The sequence below is a fragment of the Parus major genome, chromosome 14 (assembly GCF_001522545.3).
Source record: "Parus major isolate Abel chromosome 14, Parus_major1.1, whole genome shotgun sequence".
NCBI lineage: Eukaryota > Metazoa > Chordata > Aves > Passeriformes > Paridae > Parus > Parus major.
Genome location: NC_031783.1, coordinates 10,743,252 through 10,764,109, shown reverse-complemented (window position 1 = coordinate 10,764,109; position 20,858 = coordinate 10,743,252). Strand labels below are relative to the sequence as shown.

The window sequence follows — 20,858 nt, the reverse complement described above, 5'->3', positions numbered from 1 at the left end:
ATTAGATTTCTTTCCTTTTTTCTTTAGTCACTTGTGTTTGAAATGTATGTCTGATGTTGATTCCTTTTTATGTTCCATTGGGGGCATTTGATTTTGCAGCTAAAAAAATTGAATACTAAATGCCCTTTTCGCATCGATAAATAAGAGGGTATTTTCTTCTTTCAGTCATTCCTAGGATTTAAGGCCTGAAAAAGTAACAAAAAATAGAACAAATCTAAAAAGGCTAAAATATAAATGTATTTTTGTAATTTGTGGGGGTTATACTGCAAATCAGGGCAGAAGGAATAAGCTATATGACAGATACCATTCCAAATGAAGAAATTAAAATTATTACATTGTGTCATCCATATTGTAAGAACAGTGTGGATGAACTCAGACTTCTTTAGTGATTTTTCCCCCTATATTAGCCCACAAGTCTTTCAGTAATCAGAAACATACAGGTTTGTGTTGATTTGGTATAATGAATCTTATGCTGAGAAAGAGAGTTGTACTCAAAGATTTTTGTTTCCCCCTTGTTTCTTTAAGTAGAAAAATGCTAATGTTTCTTTTCTGAACTTCCAGACTGGAACAGAATTTGGTACTACTGTTCCCAGGGTAATGTACCCTTCACAGATCTTCTCTGTAGAGCTTATGAATTCTTTTGTTTGATTTCTTGCAGTTTCTGGGCACAGCACAGTAAGTTTAGTTGGTATCTACATTAGACTTGGCATTTCAGTAACATTCCAGCATAAAGATTCTGTTGTGATTCAGTGCTGAAGGTGCAGTGAGTTGGCTCTGGAGAGACTCATTTCTTTCTGGTGCCATATGTTATCTTTGATCAGGAAACCATTTGAACTCAGATGCCTTCAGATATAATATGAGCAAATATAGAAGTCCAGACAGTTTAGCTGCAAGGGAGGATCCAGTTGTGGTTTTGCCTACAAACACTTTTTATTTGTTGAGTTACAGTTTTTAATTACTCACAACTGTGAGGGATTTCATGTCAGCCATGTGAGCTCTATGAGCATTCACAACTGAATTATCATTACGAGTTTTCTGTGTATTTTTAGTCCTCCCCCCTCCCCAAATCACTTCACTCAAAGGCTGAGGAGAAGGGAATGTGACTGAAGATTGCTTTCTTCAGTAGACCAAAATACAAAGCCTAAGCCAGTGATCCAGCTGGCATCTTACACTAGAAGCTCCTCAAATGATCCAGGCATCATACAAAATTCTGGCATCAAACCAGGCAGTTGGTGACACCCCATGCTCCAAAACCAACCAGTACTGCTTGTAGTGACAGACACAGGCAAGCACAGTGCTCCATCCTGTGCCAGGAGCAGGGTTCCTGTCACTAACCCTGGAGACCTTCCCACCCAAGGTGGTACCTGCCCTGCTCAATGTGGTCCTTAAATAACCAACTGCAGAAGCAAGAGGACACACGTGTACCCAGAGTGTCCCCATGAGCAATGAATGAATTCTGCAGCTTTGTCAGAGTTGTCTCCACCTAAGAGTTTCCAGAAGAACTGGTGGGAGTGCAGCTAACACCTTCAGCCATCATCCTTCCTGAAGGATGATGCTATATCCACTGTTTGTTCAGGCAAGGACATCTTAATCTTATTCTAATAGGTTCTAATTACTCACTTCTGCAGGATCCCTGCCTGGCAGTCACCACAAGCCAGATACTCTGTGAATGATTATCCCAAGAAGTTCTTAATTACTGTGGAGTCACTCCAGCTCTTTAAAATGTATTGCCTGTACTGGTACTATAAATCCATTTTCCTCTCCATTTGCTGTGGAGGCCTTTGTACCCTGGGTTCTGTGTAAGTGAAGGCCCAGAGATGCTGCTGTGGATTATTCCTCATGCTGCTGGCTGTCACCTACAGCTGAGCCTGTGCCGTGGGGATATGGCTACAAAAGACCCTGATAACCAAACAGGTCAGGTATTATATGGCCTAGTTTTTAAAATTCTGATTATCACTCTGGAGAAAGAGCCACAAAAATGGTACAGAATTGTCTGTCTTTGTAGTGGATTCTGTGGCTTCCTATTTGCAACATTTGTTGTGAATAAATTTTTGCGCTTTGGCCAAAACAAGACTGTTTTTATGACTTTATTTCCAAATGTGTTGAAAGCTTATGTTGCTGTGTTATTTACTGTACAGCACTTAAATAACTTTATATACTGAACATATGCTAAAGCAGAATTCACAAATGGCATCTCCCTCAGTGCAACTTCAGAAGAATTTCAGAGAAGCTGCAGTTGGTGTCCTGCTGCAACCACGGAACTTTGCAAGGAAGACAGACGATTTAAAAGTTTTGAGACAGAATTAGGAAAATTATAAATACTTGAAATTGTGACAGTACCAGGAACATTAAGCCTAATTTGACTGAAATCCAAATACAAACCTTAATCTAAGAAGCTAAAAGGAAAGCAATGAAAGATACAAAGCTTTTACTAGAGCTGAAGGATTTCAGAAGCCTTTAGAGATGTGTGTGCTCTATTATATGGGTTATGTTTCTGACACTTCCCAATATGGATTTAAAGTAGTTTTTTATTTAAAAAGTCAAGATATACAGGCAGTGTGGCAGTAGATCTACTCTTTGAATAGATAAAAATGCTTTAAAAACTCTTGACAGCTGCTTGTAAGAGGAGCTGTATTAGATATTTTTCTGCTTTTTTTTTTTTTTCTAGTAAATTTATTGGCTGAACAGCTTAGGAGGTGTTTCAGGCTAATTATCCATTTGCAAGCAACAACTGTGTCTCAAGTCTTTTGATCATGTGCCAATTTTAAACTGAAAACAAACCTTGATATGACTGCACTTTTCACTTCTTTAGACTTTGTCTTTTGTAGTTAGTCATAAATTTTGCATAGATTTTAATATATGTGCTCCTACTGTCAAATGTGTGTTCCTTTTACCTAAATGACACAGACATCCTAAACCAGCTCTGCTTACTTAAGTGGTAAAGGAAGAGTGTTTTGCCATATCAGTTCCTCCAGCATGTATATCTTTTCCTGTTAAAGCACTCCTATTCCTTAAACATTTCCCATTATCACTGGTGTCCTGACAGCAGTAATCTTTTAGGAGGTCTAATCTGAGACCAGGTTAAAAATAAAAATGAAAAAAACCCTAAAATCCTGTGAGCTCAATCTGACTTTTGTGCTCTGGTGACCAAAGGGTAAAAGAAACTGTTTTAAATAAATTTGTTCCCTTTCTAAATAGGTAACTAGCCAAATGCATTTCAAGTATTTGTTCAACTGATCAAATATTGCTTTAGGTTTAGAAAACAAATTAACCAAATATTTAAAGAATTAGACATTTTGTACCTGAACACTTCTCTGTGTCACTGCTTCTGCACTGATGACCCTAAGTACTGTGGTCAAAATAAAAGACCTTCTCCATGAAAATAAGTCAGACAAACATTTAATTTTTATTTTTTTTCTTCTTCATGAAACAACTAAGCTGTGGAATTTCACACTCTTTCTATTTTACCCTTTTACTTAAGAGAAAGTCACACCAGTGTGTCAAATTTAAGTCCCTACTTCTGTAGATACACTGATTGGCTCACACACACACACACACACATATATATATATATACATATATATATATATATATATACACACATATATATTGGACAGAAGCATAACTTGATAGTTGAACATTAGTTTGATTTTGAGATAAACATTAGTTTGAATTTGAGATAAACACATTTCTGTGTGTGCAGTTTCAGAAAGCAGAACAGCCTGTCCTGACACTAAATAAACACGGTTCCCAGGTGGAAATTCTCAGTTTAGACTTCTAACTCAATGGCTGTAGTTTAAGATCCTGGCAGTGTTTGAATCACTGGTATTAGATACCATTCCTCTTTCTGCTCTAGAAATAGAAACTGTGAACTCTTTTTTCACACTATTAGGTAAGGTTTTCTACTAAAGAGCTAATAACAGGAGCAGACTCAGACACACATAGGCATGGCAAAGACATTTTTGCATGCTACCTATGACAAAGAGTTTTAAATAGACCAGATTAAAGTTTTGGCAGTAAGATTTTAAAATCTCAGTTGATTCTTCCAATTGCTCTGTTCCATTCTGTTGGTAGTGTCTCCTGTCACAGTGTGTGAGCTTACAGACTTGGGTGATTATTGGATGTTCTGTTTACAGAATTGTGAAGCTTTTTTAAAGGTTGCTAGAGCTTAATTCCTAGCACACCACTTGCTTTGAGTCATTGCTGGACTGAATGTAGTGATGCAAGTCCGAAAAGAAATGCAAAGAGAAGCACAGAGGATGGCAACACTCGCTCTTCTTTAACTGCCTTGATCACATCTTGCAATATGTTTTTATTTGTACAGTATATGAAGATAACCCATTTTCTTTATTGTATTAGGTATCTTAATGAAGTTATGGGTATGAGTTATTATTAGATGGCAGCATTTATTTGTTTAATTAGCTAAATGATACAAGTGAAATTTCATTTTGAACTTAGTCACCATCTGTTAAACTGCTGAAGCAGTTCAATAATTGACTGCTACCATTACCCACTCCAGAATGAGCAAGCAAACCCATGAATTTTTCCCACAGAAGACTTGTTTCTGATGTATTTATTAAGCACTGGTGGGTAGGTACTGAGAGAAGATTTTCCTGCTCATTCAATACTGCAGGAAGCAAACCACCATCTTCTCACTGGAGTTGTACCTTGAAATGGCTACAAAACCTGCCCAGCTCCAGTGGAAGCTGTTTGTTCTCCCTGGAAGTGCTCAGAGTTTCTGATGGGCAGGAAATCAGTGTCTGTGCTGGACAGAAACACTGCAGGTCAGGGAGTCACAGCCCCAGCAGCCAGAGAACATCAGCCAGAGGAGACACTGATTGAACCAGCAGCTCGCCTGAGAGGATGAAGAACACAGGGGGAGTTTCCCTTTTATACAGATATTCTCAGCATTGGGGAAATGTGAGTCCTGTACACTGTACGACATCTATTAATCTATACTGGTTGTCTATTGCCATTTTTAAAATTTACTTGCTTGTCTGTGTAAGAAATCAAAATTATATATAGATATAGATATATAGATATATTTTAATAATAAGAAACACCTGAGTTCAGGCCCTTGGAAGCAAAAATTATGCTTTCTGCCTTTACTAGACCTCTACCGTCACTTTGAAATTAGAGGGAAATAACTGAAAGCCCAATACAGCAATGCATGATTCTGCTAAAAAGCAACAAATACCAAATGATCTGTGGTAATTTGAGAGCTGACAAGCTGCAATTCATCACCCCAGTATGTAAAAGGTAGGATATACATAGCAACATTACGTATTTTACACTTCTGTTTATTTTAAGGAATGGTGTCTTCAGCCAGACGGTGCAAAAAATGGGATCCCACAAGCTGCATATCCACTTACTTCCACCTTTCTATCACCTCCTCCTTTTGCTGGCAGAAGTGTTCACAGTGAATCAAATTAACAAACTGATTTGCTGTTAATCTTTGTGAGGGGACAAAGAGATAATTTTCACCCAGATGGGTTTACGAAACTGTGCAAACACCTGTGCCAAGGAAGAAGTGGGAAAAGATGGGGAGTGTCTTTCAGCAGCGATACTGACTTATGTACATTTAAATTGTTGCTAAAACTATTACCTGAGATTTTCATTCACATGTGTAAAGCTTTCTTTAGAACCTAAACAGAAGCATTTGGTTGTGTAATCTTTCACTGTAAGCAGAATATGCTCCATCTAACCTGTAAGCACATTGTTTGTCCCACTGCAGTCACTATGTGGCTGTATTTCTTCCATTAAGTTAATAATCTCTATTCCATATAATGTGGGTATTCTAGTGTAAGGCAGGCAAGGAAGAAATCAGAGCTCTGTGTAATGACATTAAGCTTTTAGGTTACAGACAGAGTAAAGGACTCACAGCTGCTTAACATATGCCCTCTGCCTGAACTCGCTTTATCACTTGGTATCTGACTGCTCTCAACATATAAAAAGTTGCTGTGATTGATAGTCAGTTATACAGTATTTGTCAGGGTGAACTGAATCATTATGTGTATAGATTCAGGAATATAGAAAAATAAAGCTGAAAGAAGAACAACAAAAACTGACATCTTTCCCATTCATTAAGCTTTTCTAAGGCAACTGTTTTTGTTTGCAGGAGTTAGTGGTTGCTGGTTTTTCTAACCAGCAATTGCTGAGTGATTTAGAGTACATCTCTGCTCTTTTGTTTGGATTTCATTTGTGAAACCATTTAGAGTTATAAAACTGTCAACTTAAGAACATTCTATATATTTTGCCAGAGAGGGCCTCCTGTATGCAGAATTTATGCATTTCTCTCCATTTTGTGTGCTGTTTGAATTTTCATTATACATCACTGTTCTTTTTCTGGTTATTTGAATAATTCCCACTAATTTAGAGCAGCAGAAATCCTGGAACTAATTATGAAATTACATCTCAGATCAGTCATCAGATATTGCTAACCACAACATCTCACCCTTGGCCAAACCTAGCCCAGCAATGCAGTAATAGAATGTTCTGCTGATGCCTAAAAACTCTTGAAATTTAGAAACCCTGACTGCAGCTAGGATTGAATCATGCACCTAAACATTAGAAAGCATAGACCAGAACTGTTAATGATGTTAATTACAGTAGTTAAACCATGCTATGGTACCTTTCTAAACTCTCAGATACCCTAAAATAATGACAAGTTAGGAGTTGAAAAATGTTATGCAAACTTGTATTACCTACTACTCGGAGCTTTGCTCACTTGTTTCTCTCCTGCAGAATTCCTTTGGTGGCTAAGCTCAGTTTTACATTGTGTGGAAGCTGTAAGGCCCAAGTCTATCATCATTCTGCACAACCTCAATCTCTCCTGGCCTTGCTGCTGGCCCTGTTTCATGTGTTTCATATATTTATTTCAGATTTTCTATTCCTATTGTTCATAGGATATGGCAGATTTAAGTCATCAAACACTTTAATTATATAAATGTGGCTGTGATAACTTTCTGTAACTTAAAAATTGGAATTTACTATGAATTTGCACCTCTTATTGTTCCTGGATGCTTGCTTGGTTATGTGCAGTAGGAGATAAGCCAGTGCTTCAAAACTGCTTTGGGATTTTTGGAGTCAAAAGTCTTTAAGGTTCAATGACAGATTTTAGGAAAGCTTTAAATAACTGAAGAGTTCACTCAGGGAATCTGGAAGAATCTGTGCAGGAAGCTCAATGTTTTGTCTTTGCTATCTTAATAGAAAAACAGGTTCTGATTTTCCTGGCTTCCCTAACTTTTCCAGTGTCCCCTGTTGTCCTTGACTTCAAATTTCAGTAACCATGTTTCCTGCATCCCTTGCAGGAGATCTTATCTCCATTTTCCACCTTATGACCTTCCAGTACAATTTTAGTTCCCAGTATTGCAAGGCAAAGTATTAACTTTTAAAGAAAATTTTTAAAAAGAAAAGAAAATATGAGGAAATTTCTATGTGAAACTTGATTTTTTGGGTTTTTTTTTTTTTGGGGGGGGGGTTCCCTTTGGAGACTGCAATTTTACTTAACATGTTTTAGGAAACATATTGACTTTTACTTCAATCTTCAACAGAGAAGTATCATATCTGCTTGCTCATTTCGCATTCACAATAATGGAATGTCTCTCATTAAGGTAGAATATTTTCATTCTGATTGTACTTTACTTTTTCTGTTTCAAAGCATATTTTATTGCTTGCAATTACAAAAAGAAATATGAAGCTTTTCTGTTGCCATTCAGCAGTGAATTCCGACATCTTGGCTTTTTTCCAGACTAGTTAATTTTTTTTAAATTTTGTTTTGAAGATCAGGATTTCCCTTGAGATGGACCTTCCATTTGCTGTTAATCTCACTCTTCCTTTGCTCTCCTTTTTTTCTGCCAGCCATAAACTACTTCACTTTCAAAGCTCTGCAGTCTAATCCCACTGTAGCCATTATCCCTCTGCACTATGGAAATGTTGACTCTTGGTTCAGTAACAGCTCAAACATTTACCTTTGACCATCTGTGTTTTCTAATGACCATCTCCAGTCCTGTGCTGCCCTGTGTGCCATGAAGAAGTTCCTTGTTGTTCCTATCTTAAAACTTTCTTTTGATCCCTGTAAAATTACATGATAACAGAACAGGTATGTGATAAAGTTAATCCCCCTCTTGGTGGGTCCAGGCTTTCTTGTATTTCATGTATTTTTCCATCTGTGGTTATCCACTCTCTTTTGTATTTAACTTTAAAATTACGTGGGCAGCTGTTGTTTCCTGTTGTATTTATACTTGGTTTATCAAATATGGAAAATATAAGTTCAGCATGTAAAGCCTGGCTTTAAAACTTATCATGAGTTGTAAATTCTGTCCATGTAAATTCTAGTACTCATAAATATACTTAAGCTACTTATTAATGAAATGTAAATTAATACAATTTTATTTTAGGGTAACTTGCTAGATGCTTAATTCCAAAATGAAGCAAACACTACCAACACCTTGTTTTGTGCTGCTTTTACAATGATACTTTTCAGTGTGGTCTGCTGAAATACAAACAGGTTTTATGGAGCATTTTTACTAAACAGTCAACAGGTTTTAATTTAGCTTCTTAAATCATAATTGTTTTTCAATTTTCTGCTCTGCCTCACAAACGCATAATGAAGGCACACCTGATGCTATAAAAACCAGATGTCATTTCAGTATTTTCAGCTGTGTGATAAATTTGAGAGCTTAAAAGTTGGTATCATAGATGTATAGTTACCAGAGAGCTCACAAGAACAGAAAGTATGTAGAGTGTTGCTAAATAAATAGGATTTTGGAATGGGTTGCACTTTATTTTCAGAGACTTTGAAAATGATGGATGGAATTTTCTTAAGGAACTTTCAGGAGACAATTTCAAACCTACAAACAAATTCAAATTCTTTCCCCCTACCAGTCATGTAAGTACCACTTGCTCATGGGGATTTGAAGAGCAGCATGCAGACCTGAAGGAAAGTTAGATTGTGTGATGCATATCAGCTCTTAAAAACATTCCTCCTTCACCACTCTCATTGAGAAAGAATTTCATATGATGTTCAGTGGCAACTCAGCTTGCCTGAAATACAGTTTTTCAGTCCAGCTTTATAGTACTTGTTGCTCTAAACATTTTCAAATTCTTCATACAGGTGTTCAAAGGTCTCTTAGTGAAAATTATATATATTTAGAAGAAAGGTCATTTCACACAAACTCATTGTCACAATCTCATTCATCCATCTCTGGTTATCACTAGGCAGAAAGTCAAATGCAAAAATCAGTAATGCCCATCACATTTCTTCCTTATTTTGTTTAGAGGTGTCTCTCTTTTCACAGCCAGAGGGTCCAGTTCTCTGTCTCCAAACCATTTATCCCACTGGGAAGCAAACCAAGGGACAAGACACGTGCTGAGGTTGTTGATACCCTTATGCTCAGGATGAAGCTGCAGGACAGTTCAGAGGCTGCTCATGTCCCCAGTGCTGCTGTGGCTGTCTATTTTAGGGTGACTGAATCATGAAATGATCACATTCTGCTAAAGAAATGAATCCTGCCCACTCCATTTTCTTGAGTGTCTTCTCTTGGTCTTGTTCATCACAAATTGAAAGTTGCGTGTTCCTGCCTGCGTGTGCAGCTGAGTGTATATAAATGTAGGTATGGATGGATATTCCATTCTGGAATATTTAGCTAGGTTTTGAAGAATATCTTGGTATAACTGACTAGAAATGGTGCTGGTTTTATTAAGAAGTTAAGGAAAAAATGTTCTGCTAAGTCTGTGAGAATATGGAGGGTTTGAGAGTAGTGAGCATGTCTCAGGACATTCATTCCCTGTAGCTGTACATCCTGTTAACTCTGCAGCTGAAAACACTGACAGCTTGTTGGGTCAGGAGGTGTGAAGCTTATTATGGGTTTTGTTGACCTTGTAGTTTTTAACAAAAATGTCTTCCTAAGTCAAATATAAAGATTCCTGTTTGAATTGTAGGGAAAGCCACCTTTCCTAAGGATCAATAACCACTTATTTTCTAGTTAATATTTAGTATTCAGCTTCACTGATCTTTCCCATAAATGGCAAAAATGTACCTTCTCCAGCTGTATGTTAATTATGTTTCATTTTAAGTCAGAATGGGTACATTACAGAGAAACTCTCAATTTGAGACTGAGCAAACTAAATATACTCAGCTGAGTGAATCCAGCACTGTGAACATGAACCACTGGTATAAATAGGAAAGGAGACACCTTGAAGTTTTACCATACTCAAGAAGTGTCAGATCATGTTCATTTGAAAGGGATGGCAACACTCTTTTTCCCCTAGTGCAGGCATGAATATTGCTTCACCAAACACAGGCTGTCCAGGTGTTCAACAGACTCTGGTGTTTGCACCTTTATTGTTGAATTTCAGCATTTCTTGAATGGCCATTTGACTTGTTTTTTATAATCTCACGTCTCTTCCTTCATAAAGACTTAAATGGGGGAAATTAAAACAAAGTGTTTGTCCTTCCAACTTTAAAATACTTCCACCTACTTTTCTGACAGATTCAAAACTTTATGGACTGTTTTCAAACAGCTCTTTTACCAGCAAGCATTGCTGTAAGGATAATTGGCATGAACTATTAGGAACTCTTTATTATGATGATGTGTTTCATTGTTCAGGACAAAGCACTCCTGATGATACAAGACCTCCAAGAGTGGTAGAAATGTGAGAAATTGGTTCTCTACAGTCCTTTTCTGTTGTATCCAACTCGGCAAAGCAACATGGGATTCTTATAGATCTTCCAGAGGGAGAGTCACTGCACAGAACTGGCTTTAATAGCATTGACATGTTTGAAAAACCCTGGTATGACTGCTAGAATATCTGTATTTGACCACAACTTCTGATGGAGAAGATGCATTTCTTTCTATGTTGTGTGTTTGGAAAGAACATATTTCATTAACAGTGGTCACTCATGCCACTTGGCTTCTGAAAAAGGCATCCCTATGAAAAAAATGTCCCAAATTTTAAAGATAATATTTATATTTTTGCTGAGGGAGTAATGGGGAGGAATATCACTTGTGCTTGAGAATGTCAGTATAAGTGATATGCGTTGTGTAAGTCCCACCTAAGCTTTCCTTGTCTGAAATGTTAAATAAAGACTTTAATGAGTTCCTCTGCATAAGGATAAATTTAGCTCCAAGAGCAGTGCAAAGCAGACTTGTTGATTGGTGTGGGAATGATTGCTGTGATTCCTGAGCTATGAAGGTGCTGTCATTTCTGCAAAGGATCTGTGCAGGGGAGGCAAAACAGAGAACTGACTCTGCAAAATGAATTGTGGGTCTGTGGGTATGCCCAGAACTTCATGTAGGGTCCTATTCTATTATGAATCATAGCTTTGCTGTTTTATTGTAAATGACTGTTCTTTAATTATAACTTCAGCTATAAATTTGTGATTTTTTTTTGTGTGAAAAGTTCAAAGCTGGATTAATAAATTAGTCCAGAAACTTCTTACTATTTAAATACTGCCTCAGCTATTTCCATAGCTTTATTAGAACAGTTCATTCCTCAACTTATGCCCTTTACTTTTGGTCATGGGGGTGTTCTCCGGGTCATTCGTTAAGTGGGTGTGTCATTTCTGTGTGACGTGAAAACACCAAAATGACCCTTTAAAAGTGTGTGTTTTGCAAGGAATGCTGCACCTGCAGATGCACATCTGCACTTGCTGTACTAAATCCATGCCTTCTGTCTGTCTGTACTGAGCTGGAGATGCTGCAAGTCTCTTATCTCTACCTGCAGACTTTGTACCCTACAGGCTGGGGATAAAGAGGTTCCAGAAACATTTAAGTGGAAGTGGAGGCATCCAGTCCCTCCCTAGGCCTCTCCAGCAGTGAGAATGTGTTTTGCTGTCAACATCTCATGATGACCAGCATGAGGGGGACAAGCATTGTTGCTCTTGCTCCACAGGCACCTATTTATTATCTGTCCCAGGGAATTCCTGCCTGTGCTGGAGTAGAGATGTAGCTATCATTATTTTTGCTTGCCTTGCAGAAGGCAGGCTTTGATTTCATTCTGTGTGTCTCACTAAGGTCTACATAAACCATCTGAAGTTGGCCAAAAGCTTGAGAAGAATGTTGTGATCTACAGCTGTTATCTATACCTCCCCCATTTTTATTGGGGATAAAGCCTGTTTGCATTAGAGTAACGGCAAATACACACGTGCTGCATAAACCTGTGTCGGTCGTTCCTAAACAACGTGCCAGAAATCCCCCTCGGCTGTGTTAACAACTAAATTGCCAAGTTCTTTTTGACAAAACTATCAGCCTAGCCCCCGTTCGTGCACGCCGCTGACAGTCGTGGTGCAGAGCAGCACATGGAACCCGGTGCAAGTATGTTCTGTATGTGGCTGCTATGGTGATTAAAAGACATAAATAAAATAGATAAATATGGCCCATATTAGAAATGCATTAGTGGCGCTGTGTCCGATGGCAGGCGCGCTGTCAGCCGCGCTCCGAGCGGGCCCGCGTGGAGCCGCAGCTCCTGCGGGGGCCGGCCTTACGCAATGGCCCTGTCCTACCTTGTCAGCTCGCGAATTCAACACAAAACGGCTAAACAAAGGCCTTTTGTGCACGCTTTATAGTTCAGTGGGGATTAGTGGCCTGACACGGTTCTCAGACGGGACAAGCTTAGCGTTAATTCGGCCGAGGTTAATTGGGGCGGACGCGGGGCAGGCAGTGCGGGCTGGAGCCGGGCTCGGGCTCTGCGCTTTGGGACTGAGGGTTGTCCAGAGCCGGTTCTCCTTACCTGGCCTGGCGTGTTCCGTGTGCCTCCGGCTGCCTCAGGAGGCGGACGGTCTCGGGCTCGCAGTCCTGCCCGCAGCTCCAGAGCTCCCCTCCGCCGGCTGGGACATCCTACCCTGTCCGTGGGCTCCGCTGGATCAGATTCCTGCTTTTCTTCCCCCTCTCACCTTTTAGAGTTCTCTGACCGTAAAATCCATCCCTTTCCTGAAATGCAAGCACGATGCACTTGTCCAATGAAGTTTTTTTCCAGGCGGGATTCAAATTCCGAGCAAGCCTTTCATTTCCTTCGTGCTGGGGGGAGAGCGAAGGCAGGGAGGCGAAGGAAAGCGCTCGCTTCCTTTAAATCCCCACCAGCGTCTTCCCAGCGCTGGAAGCGAAGTAGCTTGTCATGGTGATCTTCGGAGCTTAACTTTAGAGGGGGAGGGAGAAAGTGGAAAGCAAACTGAATGCTGTAGTGGAGATTTCTCTCTTCCCCCACTGGGCCCCTTGCCGACTGTTTTTATTGATTTCAATCACTGGAGGCTCGCTGGCTCTCAGAAGAAACACTGTGTAATGTGTTCTTTCCTGGCTTTCATTAAAGAAACTCAATGCAGTGCGGTCACGCTGCCGAGCTCGCCTGGCAACCTGCCTACACCCTGTGGTACCTCTTTCATTGGAGGAGATCGAGCTCGTGGTTTGGGGTTGGTTTATTTATTTTTTTTCTAATTCTCCAGCAAGGATTTCAAAACAGCCCCTGCTCTGCTTCTACCTCCTCTCACAGCCCAAAGCCTTTTTAAGCCTCAGAAGAAATTGTCAGCACCACTAAAGGGGACGACTTTGGTGGCAATGAAAGCGCCGGGTGCTGCGACAGTCTCGTGCTCCTTCTATTAAAATTCCTCTGCGTTTCTGGGGAGGGGTTAAAAGGGCTGTGTGTAAGCCACAGGGATGTGGATACAAATGATTTCCGAGAGGGTTCCTTTTTTCCTTTTTTTTTTTTTTTTTTTTTTTTTTTTAGTTCCATGTTTTCCTGATTGCTTAACATGGGTTAATTAAGAGTAGGGGAGTAAGAAAAATTCTTCAACAAATATATGAAAATTCCTGGCCCACTGTAGTTGCAAATGAAGCAAAACTGCATTCCCCGAGTCTGCAGTTGTGGTGGTGTCTCAAGAATTTCTGTTGTACTCAGGGCTGTGATACTGGTGGAGAAAAATGAGAAATACAATACGATCCTAATTTATGCCTTAGAACTTAATCTGCCACAGCACAGGAGTATGTACTTTATAGGAGTAGCAGTCTATAAAGTGGAATTCAACAAGCTGCATTCTTTAGGTTGTGTATTCTGTGTGCCTGTAAATGCTTGCATGTAATTTAGTAAATTGTTCAATTTCTTCTTATTCAGTAGTTGCTAATGATAACTCTTTATGTGCTCTTCACAATTGGCTGTAAATCTGAGACATGCAAAGATCACGCAGTTGTAAATTAAACCAGGTTTCAAGCTCATCAGGGTGCATCTATTCTAAATTACATCTGCAACTTTAGGGTGCTACCTGATCACTTGTGTTCCTGAGATACTATACCTGTATACACAAGGAGGCTTTTACAAACAAAACAAAACAAACAAAACCCCAGCTTTTACATGACCACAGAAAGGATCCTTTCCTGGAGCAGAAAGATAAAAAGGCTGTTCTTACATAAATCTGGTTTCCTGCAGAACTTGTTTGAGACTTCCCTGCCTGGGTTGAATCTACAGAAAGCTTTCCTAATCAACTTAATATAAATTATTGCCTGTGTTTTTGTTGTGAGGAGTTGAGATTCTACAAACACGTAGCTTTTATGAAAAAATTTATATTTTTCTTTGAGCAGTGTATAAATTCTAAAAGGTCTTCCTCTGTAAGCGCTACAGACATTGTATAAAGAGTACTTCTACATGTTGCTTTTCATTTAAAATGTGCTTTCTGGACGTTAATGAAATTTCATATACCCTCTCTGGTCATGCTTCTTTTCATGGAATGCTAAATGATAGAAAATAATTATTTAAATTCAGTATGGCCTTGAACTGTTTTATGCAAATTTCTATAGCCATAATTGTAGCACAGCTCTTTGGCCAGCCTTGGATAGTAAATAATTTGTCAGCCTTTCTTTTATGAACCTTGTGTCTAAGGGTCTGCCAGCCTTTCTTCTCTGTGGGTTTTGATCTGTGTTTATAGATTCCGCTTTTTGTTTTTAGGCTGGCAGATGGCCAGTTATTTATCTGGCTTCATGTGTATTGTGTGAGGCAGAAACAGGACGTTTTGCATGCTGATAACGTTCACGGGGCATTTGGGGGGCAAAAGGCTGCTCCTAAGCAGAAGCCATTACGTGATGTGTCAGTAGCACTTGGTCAGTGAACAAAGCCCCTTTTGACATTTCTGTGTGTTAAAAGTTAAGAAATAACACGAGCTTCATGAACAAACAAGGTGATACAATGCTCCTACTATGAAATAATCCATACAATCCATTTCCCCTCCATTTTGAACTCTCCGGAGTTCAAAAATTTGACGCCCTTTTTGTGTTTGTCACTGTTATTTATTCCTTTGAATTTCTGCTGTTGCTTGCTTTGCTGTTGTACAGACTTCTGGTTCTGCTCTGGGAGAAAAGAATAAAAGTCTATTGGTTTTGGAAGAGCTGAATCCATTGGTTCTAATAAATAGTGAATTTGGTGTTGTGGCTTGGTTTGTGGTTCCTTCTGTAGGCTTGGCAGCAAAGCCAAAACCCTGATCAGGCAGGAAGTTCAGACCTACAGAGACGAATCCCAAAGGCAAAATTTCATAGATGAGTATTCTGTTCACTGTGGCAATTCTTCAGAGTTTCTGACTGTGACAACATTATTCTGTGCTGGCAATGGACAACCAGGGATGCAAATGTGGGAATTTTGAGAGTGAGAAGGAGGAAGAGAAGTCTTTAGGAGGTGTCTTCAGTTCTACTTAAGTGTGAGGCCATCAAGGACTGGAAACAAATTTTAAGATGCACTTAGTGCTCTATGGAAGCACAACACAATTAGTGTGCTGTTATTAGTGCTGTTATTCCCATCTTGGTGCTGCTTGCTCAGCTATTACAGCTCATAGTCCCCTGGCAGTACAAGCTTTTATGCAGATACAAAAACTGCCCACAAAAACAACTCCTGTGACTCCTGTTTGGTTCTGCCACTCTCACTGCAGCAAAAAAAAAAAGGGTCAGGTATCTCCAAGAGAACCTGTGCATCTTTCTTCTGGTTTCTCTTGCAGTTCTAGTTATATTTCTCTGTTCTGTATTGCTTAGCAGGGCTGCTTATAGCACTAAACAATTCCCTTCTGTGTGAGCTGGCTCTCCATTTATGATTGTAAGCTCACTTGTAAAGATCATTCATAAAATGTTTCAAATTTATGCAATATTTCCAGATTATAAAGAATGATGGAAAACTTTAACTGGTATCTAAAAGTGAATCCTGAAAATAGCTGAATCCTCCAGCTATTTTGAGTCAGATGTCTTGGACTATTTAGAGCATATTGCTATATTTACACACAGTTCAGAAAGTTGGAGACTGGCATTGATGAAAGGCAGTGTGCTGGCACCCACAGCACTTTGCCTGCAGATGGACATGGTATGATACAAACTTTGGGAATTTGCTCGAGGGTGCCTGAGCTCATATCTCCATTCCTCTGCAAAGCTGACATGGGCTTTTATGAGCGTAAGTGTGAAAGATTTGGGGGTCTGCCTTTCACTCAAAAAATGGCATCCAGTGGCAATATCCCTTTTAGCACCTTTTCAGGCCTTCTGGAAAGTTTCCAAGTGGAAGACTCCCACCTCCTTAATCACAGAAAACACTGGCTCTCCTCTGAATGTCATTCATTCAAGTGTGCTGACCTGGCCTGACCTTGTTTAGGTTGAGATCTAATGAGCCCACAACCCAAGGTGGTGTGGTAGCTCTCAGCAGGCTTTGCAAATAAGCAAGTGTTCTGTTTTTCTGTGTGCATGTGGTTTAAATTTATCATGTCAATAAACAAGTGTCTCACATGCTCAAATAGGGACTTTACAATGTTGTAGTTAAGGCTAAATTGTAGCGCTACAAATTGTGATGTCACTTTATAAATATAGAAGGAGACAACCTGGAATATTTATGACCTCAAAACAATGAAGTCCTGTTGGTTGGATTTTTTTTTTTTAGTTTAAATAATGACATAACACTAAAACTCTTAATCCAAATGGGTCACAAACATCTTCCAGACGAACAGTCATACTAAATGGTTTGGGGAAAAATGAAATTAAAAACTCAGGCTGTTGATTTAAGGAAAGGAGAGGTGCATCAATAGATTGATAAATAGTAAATACAGCTAGGATTTAAATTCCAGTGGAAGATTTGGTTCTGTTTTCTTTCAAGTTTCCAGGTTTTGGGGAAGGGTGTTTTTTTTAATATAAATAGTGATAAAATTACACTTACTGATAAAATCATTCTCAGCTTCAGTAGGGACTATACCACCAAATGCAGGTATTTTCTGAAGCACGTGAAACCTGAGGTTTTCAAATTCAAAACCAGTCTAGGAGAGACTGTGGCACATCCTACTAAATTAACCAAGTTGACATGGATGAATAAAAGTGTCTTTGGAACTAGAGAAGCTGTCTGAGCCATTGTGAGGTCTCTGCCAGTACCTGTGCTGGGTGTCTCAGGCAGAAGCTGATGTTTCCCATTTTCCCTGGATGATGAAGGCACCTCCAGCTGTAAATCCCAACTCTTTCCCACCGGGCCAGCCCTGCAGGAGAACAATACTCTTGTGTCACACAACCCACAGCCCATCCATGCTGGAAACAAATGTTGTTAGGGCTCGGTATTTACGTGACCTACAGGGAGGGAGCAACTTGTTTTGTTTTTAATGGAGCGGTCAGGGAGAAGGATAAAAAGCTTTTTGATAATGCAAGGAATGTGGGGGGGGAGGGAAGTTACCAAGATATGCATTTACTGTAAGTATGAAGAAGCAGAGGCCTCTTTATCAGACTGGCTCTAATGATGTGCCACAGTCACTTTATTTGAAAGCTTCATGGCTCACAGAAAAGTAAACAAATTCATTACATTATTTTTAAAAGAAGATTAACTGTAGTGTGTCGTCTGTTGGACAGCTGCTGTAGTAATCTTTTACAAACACTTTATAAATGACCACCCTCAGTGTTTTCTAGGGCTTTGTGTGGCTGGATTGTTATTTTAGTAAGTACCAGGGTGGCTTTTCAAATGGAAATGTTGTTTCCTGTGTAACAATTCAATTCTACCTTCATCCTAAATATTATTTTGTTCTCAGCATGAACTATAAAATCCCTTAAAATCTCTTCTATACTAATGCAACATATGTTGCTTTTTTGCATGTGTTTGCAATGAATGCTGGCTTTTCTATAGAAGGTACCTAAAAAGTATTTAAAACAAGAAAACTAATTCCATTTTAGTGTCCTACTTCCATTAGTTCTGATTTCTGCTTTCTTAACCTTCCTTTGGTCTGTGAAAACACCAAGTTGAAAAGATGAGTCAGAGTCAGCTTAGACGATAGGTGAATTGACACTGAACAAATGTTTAAACCCCAACAGGTGTCTTTGGCAAATAAGATTGTGTTCAGGTATTGCTTTGTTTAACATTCTTTGGTTGGATGTCAGCAGGAATAACTTAATTAGCTCAGTGTCTGGATTTGTGTTTGATAGCACTTGACTGACACAAATTAATGTAACAGTAAGCATTTGTGAACTTATAAAGAGGTTTTAACCAATCTTGCCATAAAGCAGTTGATCTTCTTGTGCATTCAGGTTTCATTTACAGGTTCCTTGAACAGGTGAGGGGGGAGCAGGGAGAGGAGGAGGAGCATTTCTTTCTCACCCAGTTGGCCTCCATGGCTGTCCCAGGCTCTAGCAGAGGAGCTTACCTGAAAAGTGCCTCTCTCAGACATCTGGGAATGCCTGGAATGAATCTCATCTTGCTATAGAACAGCATTTTATTTCTACTCAACATAATCTTACACTGGATTTTCCAGGGTAAACTTGGTCTTTATAATCAGATAAACTATTTCAAGCCCTTCATCTGTATGTGAAATACGTATTTTCATTTGGGATATACTGATGCATATATTTATGGTAATATGGTTTGAGATGTGAATAATTAACTGTTCTGTCTGCAAACCTAAAAACATGTCAACCTTTGTGAGATATATCTGTGTATGTTTACTGAAGATTGTGCAGATGTTTCCTCAAGATTGCTAAAGGATCTCCAAGAGGTCTTGGATGAAGGAGGAAGGTGTCACATCTTTGCCCATGACATAATCGAGATGAAGCCTCTGCATGGCAGACAGAGGTTTTCTCAAGCCAGGGAAGTGTTGGTTACCTAACAAACACAAACTGAGGATCTTCAGGAAACCCTACTGCTCCTACTGAAATTTGTGTATGCTGAAAAAACATCCAAACCCTCCATCTGCTGAAAACAGCCTCTGCTGTTTCTCTGCCCTCCTCAGGTGTGAGTGTGGGAGAACAAACAGCACAAGAAGTGTTGGAAATGATGTTTAATACATAGGTGGAAGGTGCTCAGGTTCCTCAGAGCAGTATCACCATCTGTAGAGGGCAGTTTGACAGATCTCTGTGAGATCTGCAGCCCCCATTTGCAGTTCTGGGAGTTGGCCATAGCAGAGAGGTGATGGAAGTGCAGTAAACAGTAAAAATATGAAACCTGAACCTTCTGATTTTAAATATTACCTGAGCCTTTTAATTACATTTAGGCATATTTTTGTTCACTATAGAAAGATAAACACTTCATTTAAATGTTAATTATTTCAGGCTACAAAAGAAGAGGAAGAGCTTATTGCAGAGGAAGAACTTACTCCAGAGGAAAAGAGAAAACTGGAAAGAAAATTAAAAAAAGAACGCAAGAAGAAGGAGAAACAGCTGATGAGGGAAGCTGGAATCCCCATTAAAAAGGTGCAGCCCAAAAAGCCATCGGGATCTGAGCGGGCTCTGGCCTATTTAACCAGGTAAGAGCAGTAAAACCACTGAAGGTGCTGCCTACACAAGCTGTAAACCAGTAACCCAGAACAAGCTGTACCAAGCAATAACACATTAAAGGAAATTGCTGCAGTTAAGTACTAAGTTAATGTTTCATCTCAGTTGACACCCTGGAGGACAGTTGATCACCCCATTGTGTTTCTATTACAGCAACAGAGGGAAGTTAAGTATGGTGCAAACATTTTATAGAAAGGCAGCTCCCATCCTGAAGATCTTCTGGTTGTTATATAAATATCATGGGCTTAGCTGCACTTACAGAGATGAAAGGCACAGTGCAAAAAAGATTGCATTGAGAAAATGAGTTTTGTTTCTTGAGTGTGCTGTTCTAGGCAAAGGACTTCCAGTTGTTCTCTTTATATAAGCAAATTCCATGGAGAGGTTAAGCATTGCAGAGTCTGAATTTAACCACCGGCGGAATGTTTGGATATTTGTAGATTAAGAGGGAATTTTGCCACTATTTTAATAAAACTTAATAGTGTAAAATTCCTGATTTTTGCATACCATAGTGTACAGCAAGCCTAGTGGCTGATTTCAGATTGGGTGCAATCCCTTCTCCCAGTTAACATACTTATTAGAAGACTTAAAATTCCAGCATAAAGCAAAGTCTGTGTGGTTAAAGAACTGCACCAAAGCACTCAGGGTACCCCACAGACAGTGAAGAGGTCCTGTATAAACAGGAGGATAATGTTTATTTTTTTCCAAATTGCAAAATATACCCTGGCTGTAAGACCTCCAGAAGACTGGCATGTTACAAATAGTGGGTTACCACATGGAATAATTCCAGGGTTGCATCCCTGCCTGTGCTCAAAACTGAAGCATCCAGACTGTCTGAATTGTTACTTACCACTCACAGTGGGAAGGGAGGAAATTAATTGCATTCCAGGCAGAGGGACATGTGCATTTTTGTTACATAACCCTCAGCATGCAGCGATAGCAAAATGACAATAATATTTTTGATCTGGAAAGCAGCTGGAGCAGTTCACCACTGTTTTGAACTGCAAATGGATTGACAGTTAGCTTTGAACCATCTGCTCAGCCTGCTCTCTGGTATGTGTGCTCTGGTAAATGGTGATCTCCAGATAATGGATTTCAGGTTTGGAAAGTAAAGGA

General features: G+C 39.4%; 2 protein-coding genes and 1 long non-coding RNA gene across 4 annotated transcripts in view; 2 read left to right on the top strand and 1 right to left on the bottom strand.

Annotated features, from left to right (window-relative positions):
- LOC117245139 overlaps positions 1-11,451 on the top strand; it is a 39,266-nt gene extending 27,815 nt beyond the window's left edge. The window contains exons 3-4 of one of the 2 annotated variants that reach the window (XR_004499416.1): positions 1,629-8,101; positions 8,794-11,451. This is a non-coding gene — a long non-coding RNA (uncharacterized LOC117245139). Of the gene's footprint in view, positions 1-1,628 lie in introns of both variants that reach the window. The other variant, XR_004499415.1, reaches the window with a different exon arrangement.
- GPR146 (G protein-coupled receptor 146) overlaps positions 1-13,262 on the bottom strand; it is a 48,584-nt gene extending 35,322 nt beyond the window's left edge. The window contains exon 1 of the mRNA XM_015642591.3: positions 12,733-13,262. The gene's annotated coding sequence lies outside the window, so the exon portion shown is untranslated. The remainder of the gene's footprint in view (positions 1-12,732) is intronic.
- C14H7orf50 (chromosome 14 C7orf50 homolog) overlaps positions 1-20,858 on the top strand; it is a 123,636-nt gene that overhangs the window by 75,329 nt on the left and 27,449 nt on the right. The window contains exon 3 of the mRNA XM_015642598.3: positions 19,524-19,717. Coding sequence (XP_015498084.1) covers positions 19,524-19,717 — 194 coding nt within the window. The remainder of the gene's footprint in view (positions 1-19,523; positions 19,718-20,858) is intronic.